The 8,414-nt window shown below is 42.5% G+C and overlaps 1 protein-coding gene across 1 annotated transcript in view; it reads left to right on the forward strand.

The window, feature by feature from the left end:
* The first annotated feature begins 2,973 nt into the window (after positions 1 to 2,973).
* Positions 2,974 to 8,414, forward strand: part of LOC307251656 (uncharacterized protein) — an 8,655-nt gene continuing 3,214 nt past the window's right edge. Inside the window, exons 1-8 of the mRNA XM_080029039.1 lie at positions 2,974 to 3,108; positions 3,484 to 3,840; positions 4,187 to 6,097; positions 6,190 to 6,278; positions 6,390 to 6,448; positions 7,083 to 7,246; positions 8,004 to 8,169; positions 8,251 to 8,414. The exon at positions 8,251 to 8,414 is cut by the window's right edge and continues 28 nt beyond it. Of these exons, the coding sequence (XP_079885165.1) occupies positions 3,066 to 3,108; positions 3,484 to 3,840; positions 4,187 to 6,097; positions 6,190 to 6,278; positions 6,390 to 6,448; positions 7,083 to 7,246; positions 8,004 to 8,169; positions 8,251 to 8,414 (2,953 nt within the window). The 5' untranslated portion in view covers positions 2,974 to 3,065. The remainder of the gene's footprint in view (positions 3,109 to 3,483; positions 3,841 to 4,186; positions 6,098 to 6,189; positions 6,279 to 6,389; positions 6,449 to 7,082; positions 7,247 to 8,003; positions 8,170 to 8,250) is intronic.

Below are 8,414 nucleotides of genomic sequence, written 5' to 3' on the forward strand. Positions count from 1 at the left end.
TGTTATGTTTTTCATTCCAAATCATTTTGAGGTATGTACAGGAGTAAGTATGAGTACTTTTAATACTTAAAGGCAATTTCCTTAATAATTATACTTGTACTATTATTATTATTATTATTATTATTATTATTATTATTATTATTATTATTATTATTATTATTATTATTATTATTATTATTATTATTATTATAATGTCTATGTCGGTGTTGGTGAACTCTTTTTATAACTTTAAATACAGTTTAAGCTTTTGAAGCTCCCAGGTTGTAAAAGTTTAACTGTTTATATATCGGCAAAGTGAGGCAGTACCTATCAATGTTAATCTTGATATGATAACAATTCAGTAGGTACACCATCCTTATCTCAGGCTTTTGTGAATTCACATTCTGCCCCACAAGGTGTATTAAAGTGTTCAAATCTGATGGATCGTTTATCAATTATTTAGTCAGTTTTTATAGCTAATGTCTACATGTTCCTAATGATCCTTGATCAGAGCTACCCATTGGAGATATAAAATGTACCTGGGTCGCCAGAAAATGACACCCCAAAAAACTGTTTGTTGGCTTGTTAGTGGGCTTCAAAAATGTCTGTGATAAGTTAGTGAGTCAGGTTGTGATTGATGTGTAATAAGTAAGAATGCTGAACCTGGTTTGTAATTCCACCAATTCATCTTTATTTTGAGCACAATTTCTCTGGAACTGTGTTTATGTGCATTTCTGAAAGAGAAAGGATAGAAATAATTTTGTGGCCTTACTGTATCTGAATTAGTTCTCGGCATATCGACACCAGCCCCGGCTATTGTCTTTTCCCCCCTTATATTCACTCAAACTTCATACTGAAGTGTGTATTTCATTCAAAATGTTCATATGACATGTAGGTCTACAGTATTGGTATTATCTGGCTAAACACACTGACAGTGTTGCTGCCATCAGTTCAACCTTATGAATTCCCACTGGTCCCCCCCAAAAATATTTGAAAAATGTTTTATTCCCTCAGTAAACATCATCCTGAACAAACTGAATTAGGCACTCTGTGTGTTTATTAATGTGTTTAACCTTCCTCTCGTGTTAGGGTCGCCACCGACCCGTTTTGGTTTTCAAATGCATAAAAGAACCACTTACATTTTGTTTATTGCATCAAAATTTCTTGACTTTGTCAGGAACCACTATTTCAACAAAATAAAAAAAATTAAAAATGTTTCACTTAATTATAAAATGCTCTGGTGGAAATTATAACACTGGTGGTGTTAGGGTCGTTTTCGACCCGGTTGTAGAATAAGATGTAAAAAACAATAACTAGAGCCAAAACTGAAATCATAAGTGCACTGTCAGCCAACACAATGACAGTCAGCTCCTCTCCCAATCATGTGAGCTCTGGGGAGGGTCTCATTTTGACTTTTTTTGCCCTTATACCTGCATAAAAGCGAAACAAACAGACGGGCATATCCAGACATGTGAAGTCAATTCAGTATAGAGTTGGTGACTTGCAGAGTGCACATCTCCAATTTGCAGTATTCAAAAATGAGGAGATATACAGTGAGCCAAGTTTTGGATCATGTTTTTGGTGGAAATGGCCACCTGATTCTAAAAATAAGAGGTGTCAGGTCTGCCGAAGCACTAAGGACAGAAAGATAAACGGATTGTGCTTTACCTGCAATAAATATCTCTGCAAAGAACACTAACAGTGTTGCTTTTTGTCACACATCTGTACACACACACATACACATGCACACAGAGACTTTTACTCTGTTTCTTTTTACTAGTTTTGGAGCTAGTAATTGATTTCGATTGGTTTGATTTGTTGATTGGTTGTTGTTTATTTGACCTTACAAATCTATATTTTGTGTTGTGACTTGTTCTAGTTTTCATTGTGTGTTTGTATAATGCTGAAATAAAAGTTTTTTTGCTCTTTTCTGAAATAAATATTTATAGGTCGTAATTGACCGGTAACACCATAGATGTTAAAAAGGTCAATAATATTAATATGAAAAAATAAATAAAACACATTTTGTTAAGAAATGTGTTCTCATACCCCTCAGTAATAATCAGGTAACACAACAACCAAATATTTATATATATGATTCTCTTAAGGTTCATTTTACCATTTTTTAAACTGAAATTGAGGCGCATACTGACAAAAAAAAGGCCCAGCCGCCTACACCAAAAATATTAAAAACAATATTTTCATGGATAAGGAAGCCTAACAAGGTGACCAAGAGATGAGAAACAAACTGGATGATAGATAATTGTTTTTAGTGTTTTTTACAGATGATTTCAGACACGGGTCGAAACCGACCCGCTAACACCATGGATGGTAGCAGAAAGTTAACACAGGAGGAAGGTTAAACCATAGACTTGTTTTTAAATGTAGCCTATGGTTTAAATGTGTAGCATATTATTGTTGAGTCTTCAAAGGAAAAGTTACTATACAGATAAGAAAGATATAGGCGTACTTGCACACTTGCTAAATGATCTTATTCGCCTATGTCAAATAACGGTACCGGGTGTGTCTGACACACAGTGGGGGTGTTGTCTATGAAGGCGCTAATGAACTGACCCTGCCCTCTCATGTCTTCACACCCCCTGTGGTTAAAGCTTTCCTGTGTTGCGTGTAATGCACTGTGTAAAAACCAGCTCCTGCCGCGACCACCGGATTCCTTCCTCTCATCTTTGGGGAATGCCCATTGATTCAAAGGGCCGCACGGAACAGCCCTCAGGCGGTGTATAAACCCCCCTGTCCCCAACACTCTGTCCATCCCTCATTACAGGACAAACTGTCTGGTACATGTGCATCTAATTTGGGTGAGCGCGCGCCGCCGCAGCCCTGACAGCACGCGCAGCGTTCAGTTGGGAGGAAATGATGGAGAAGGAAAGTTTCTGACGCCTCTCTGCGTGTTTTTGGGACTGTCGGCAGGGAAATATGGGGATCATGTTTTCGCTTGTTTCTTTTTGTTGCGCTCGGCTTTGCTCGTCATCCTCTCCATAACGCACAGACACTGGAATTGTGAAAAATCTGTATGGATTTGGGATTAATTCTGTCTCCGACACTGAAATGTCTCAGGATTGGAAATGCAGCTCCACGCCTGTCTGTTGCTCCTTATTATCACAACAGGTAAGGAAATCTGTCAGTACCCTAATGTGTCTTTCTGTTTAACCATAAACTACAATTTTTGTTGGAAACTTTTTTTTCTATTTCATTACCTGCTACTTCTAAATAATGTCACAAGTGCTGTTGTCCCACAGTTGAGTTTTATAGTTACTAGATCTGTGATGTGTTTTACAGATTTTACTAATTTCCAAAGGGGTGATTTTTTTCCTTTTCTTTACTTGCCTCCAAAACAGCCTTCAAATTATCTTATAGGCCTATGAGAAGAAAATATACACCCCATGTTCAAAAGCTGCTGGTTTTCTGTTCAACATCATCAGTCAGTATTTATGCCAGTGATTCCCTCGGCTCTTTTACCACTTGTTTCTCTCATTCCTCTAGATAAAACACTGGCCTTGTCGCTCCACCACTGTGGTGGAAATGTCAGCCTGGGCCAAGAGCCCGCTGGTCACATCAACCTCTCTTTACCTGCTGACACCATGGAACAGCAGCCTGAAGAAACCCTACCAGGTTCAGTTTGCACTTGGACGATAGGCATTCCTCGGGGTCGGACGGTGCTGTTACAGTCAATAGGGTTGGAAAGTGGTTCGAGATTATCAGTGCGTTGTGTTTGGAATCAAGATCAGATCCTGGTGAACGGGGTTACTGCTCTACTCTCTGGCTGTGACGGTAACAACGCCACACTCACTTGGACTGGAGAAGGACACTCCTCAAAAGCAATTCAGCTGTCCTACTATGGTGAGAAACCTTTATCTAGTTAGCTGTTGTTACCCACTTTAGTTGATTGAGTCAGTGTGGCCCACTTTCTTGCTTCCACACTGATCTAATTTTTGTAATAACATTTGGGTCAAACTTGTGTTATTTTTATTTTTTTTATTAAATATGAATACAGGAGAAAAAAACTGTACGGTCAATTTGAAACTGTGAAAAAATAAAAGGTATTATTCAAAATCTGCTATGAGCTATTATCTTTCCATCGGAAAGTGTCAGATATAGGCTTTGTTATGTTTGTGTGTGTGTTTCCACTCTGTCTCTCCTCACCCTGTCCCTCTCTGTTTTTCTGTGTTTGTTCCTGGTCATCCAGTCCAGGAAGATGAGAGAAATTCCTCGGCGGACCACACCAACCAAGAACGCGGGTCTCAGACAGGAACCAGCTTAACAAGCACAGCTCCCGTTGGTCAAGAGGTGGTGGGAGTCACGGAAGGGGGCAGGGGTCGCCTCTACCAAGGTCTGGAGTCCAGTTGGGAGCCTTGGTCTGTGTCTTATCCCTCCTCTCAGGAGCAGGGGCCGCTGCACCCCACCTCGCCCCTGCAGGGACTCACCGGGGCTGGGACAGGCGATAGGGAAACTCTCCCTCTTCCTGAGGAAGAACCGAACAATGGAGCGGATACATCTGGAGCTGCTGGCCTCTCTGATGCTCCCATGTCGGCCAGAGAGAGAACACACCCCTATATTCAGCACACACTCAGTACAGACGCACCGTTTCACACAGAAAACACAGAAACAAACTTCAGCAACAAACTCCCACAGACCAAGACGGCACAGACACGTGCAACAGTCAGTAGCTCCAACACCTCGCTAACCCATAAACCCAAATATACAGTCACTCAGACCAAAACTCTCCCTACTGCGTCCCCTTCTCCTCCCGAGATACCCTCCTGGACAACCCGGGAGAGTGGTACCGTCCTAGTCCCGCGTGGTGGCGCTGTTAGCGAGAAACTGCCTAATTCCTGGAGGAGCCAGCGAAGCACAGGCCGCCTGAACTCTGATGATGTGACCTCGTTAGTCACTTCTGCCCCTTTGAAGTCACCCACCCAATCTCAGCAGGACGACTCGAGCAGTGCACACACTGATACTGAAGCAACCGGGTCATCATCATCCTCACAGGCCCCCAGCCAGACCCATTCATCGAGCACCCACATGGCAGGGCTCGACTCTGCTGTTGCTACTGAGGAGGCTGCTTCGTTTCTACCGAACGATAGTGGCAATGACTCATTTGTATCTGTCGCGTCGGATGTTACAAGTCAATCTGTTGCGTCTGAGTCCTCTGATGAAGCGGGAAATACGGAGGCGCTTCACAGTTTCACTTCTTTCACACAGAACCAAACCAACTCCCCACATCCTCACACATCCTCCCCATTCACACAGACGAGCAACGGAGATACGCACACAGCAACACAAAGTCCACTAAGTAATAACGATGCATACATGACTACTAACACTATCTCCTCCTCGCCTGACATTTCCAAAGCTGACGACTGGAAGTTCACAGGATCTTCTTCCACACCCAGAGAAGCACAGACGTTGGGATATGCAATCCAGAATACTGCTTCCACACAAACCACCACTGGCACTGAAAGCCATACTCTGCGCCCAACTTACACACTCGTACATTACAACTCGAACTCGCCCACAAATTCCCCAACTTCTGTTCCTCTTCTGTCAGCCAGTACACACCTACACTCATCTACATCTTCCTACACGCTCCAAACACACACTAAATTCCCTGGTGGTACCCTGCCTCTGCCCTCCGCTACCACCGAATCGGATGCACACACACCCCTCATGGACCACAAAACCATGGCTGTACCTTCACACACGTCAACAATCAAATCCACTTCTTCACAAACACTTCATACACGTGACCGGCTGCCTTCGCCATCTCCTACTAATGTCCCAGTTACGCACCGACAGCCCCATGACTACATTACTACTACACATACTCCTCTGCACTCACTCACAACTGCAAAATCTGATTATGGACATGGAAATAAAGAGGATGACTCTAGGCAGCGTTTTCCAAGCAGCGCAACCACACAGACTCCCACAGCTGAACCTACAAGGCAACCTACACCTTTGACAACCCCACATCCCAACCGGGAGAACCACACAACACTCACACCTTCTGTTTTAACCTCCGTACCCATTTTGAGCTCCACAACTAGTCAGACACCCAAGGTCTACATTGTGCCAGACCAGCCAGCAGCCATTAAAGGTATTGCATATATCTGTGTGTTTTTGTGTAATAAAGTAAAAGGTTAGGTGTCCAAGACTCTGGTAATGGTGTTATTTGCTTGTTGTGTCCAGTGGAGTCAGTTGAGCTGCTGCTGCAGATCATTGTAGAAGACTCCAGATCTGCTTTTACTTCTGGCTTGGAGGAGGACACCACTGTCTGGGTGAGAGAAAATGAACAAACACACATCAATACAAATTATATTATACAACAGAACAGCTGTAGACTTCTATTTAGTAGTGACTACAATGTTGTCACTCCCTGTTTCTTTCAGCTGGAGCCGTTCCTACAGAAAGCTCCAGGGTTCAGCAGGCTGCTGGGAGTCTGGAGCAGGTCAGGTTTTATCAGTACATCTGTACTGTGGCTAAGCTGCAGCCAGTTCCGGATTGTACCCCTAATGTATTGCCTTTAGATTCAAGTCACTAAGCTAAATGTTATATATTCTAGGAATTAAACACCCGTGAAAACATCCGTAGGTCCGTCAACCACTTTGGTCCAGAATGGGATATCTCCACAAAATAAAAACTGATTGCCATCAACTCTTGTGCAGTCATCCATGGCGCCCAATGACTTTTGTGATCCTGTCTTTTTTCCTTTGTTTTCACAGAGCTTGTGAAAACTATAAAATACTGTTAAAAAATCAATGGCAATATAACTGGAGATACCATTTTTTATTCTGGTTTTGTTGTACAAGTTAAGCAATTTAATATCTCTTGTCAAGAAAAAATCTATATTGCAGCGCACATAATATTTTCTATTGATCTAGATGGGTTTAGGAGCCTTTGTGGTTTTTGGATTGACCTTCAGAAAGGGATGAAAAGATGGCCATGTATTTCTTTTTTCAGAAAATAGAATGCCTAGTTCTGCACCTCGAATTAGAAGCACAACCCGGGGCTATAGATTATGATAAAGAAAACTTTTAGAGTAAGGTCCAGAAGGTGAATGTATCCTTCTGCTGTTGTTCCAGTGGCCATGCAGTGCAGAGTCTGGTGGAGTTTGAAACCAGTGGGGCTCTGCAGTGGCTCAGCATGACCGGACCCACATCGCTGTTGGAACGAACGGGCCTAGCTCAGGCCGTTCGTGAGAGGAGGAGCTTCAGATCCTCCAAGATCACCAACATTACACTGGGAGGTAAGCCAGGATCAAGACAACGGATTTAAGATTAGTAACTATTGGGGTTTAAGAAGAGTATGTCCGGTGACATCTCTCTTTCAAAGACACAAAAAACACCTAAGCTGCCAGGTTGTCGGTCAGTCGAAGGAGAAATTCTATTCCTAACCTGCTTACTTCATTAACCTAGTTTGAAGCAGATTCTTGTAAACATCATAACTCAGTTAGATTGATCCAGTTAAACTCTCAATCCTGTTACGCCAAATCTAATTAACAGACCTGGCTTACTTGGATGCTACATTTGTTACTATGGTTTGTAGAAATGCGTTGTGGATGCAATGAGGATACTTACATGTAGAGTATCGAATAATACAGTATAAACAAAAGCAAGCCAACTCTGCATGTAAACGTATAGTCACAACATTACATAAAATAGACTTACAAAGCAATTGCACCAGTGCAACATAATTAATCCATAGCTGAAAATACTCCCCAACAAATGCAAATTTGCTCCTGTATGAGTAATATTGAGTAAAAATTGCTCTGCCCTGCTGTTTTTGGACATTACTTTATCAATTTTTTTTAGATCACACTTCATATATTTTTTCCTTTTTATGAATACTGTATACTGTTTAGGCTTGGAAGTGAGTGCCACAGGGTAGGGTAGGGTAGGGTAGGGTAGAGTAAGAAAGAGACTGACACAAAGTTGATTTTGGTCTTTTTTTGGGTGGGATTTGTTGACAATAACAAAATTGTAGAATAACCAACTTCCCTCCAGGCCTGCAGGCGGATGTGTGTGAGTGGTTACTGCAGTGCCCAGCAGGCTACAAGTGTGTGTCGCAGCCTGGCACTTCAAACTACAGCTGTTCTTCTGCCTGCCACTTTGACTACTGCCACCACCACGGCATCTGTACACACCACCCGGGCCAACTTCCTGTTTGCCGGTAAGAGCAGGCTTGTTCATTAATTTTGCTCTGTCCATCCAAGACAGTTTTTTTCATGTTCTTTCTTTGTTTGTGTATTAGCTGCCTTGTAGGGGAGGACTTCTGGTACATGGGTCAGAGGTGTGACGTGAGGATGACTCGAGCACGCCTTGTGGGTGCATGTCTTGCCATCTTACTCATCATGGTGACAGTGATTGCCGTGTTGGCCCTTGTAGCGGTGCGACGCTACCGAGCCATTCTCATCC

Source organism: Ammodytes marinus (assembly GCF_949987685.1).
Source record: "Ammodytes marinus genome assembly, chromosome: 6".
NCBI classification, from domain to species: Eukaryota; Metazoa; Chordata; class Actinopteri; order Uranoscopiformes; family Ammodytidae; genus Ammodytes; species Ammodytes marinus.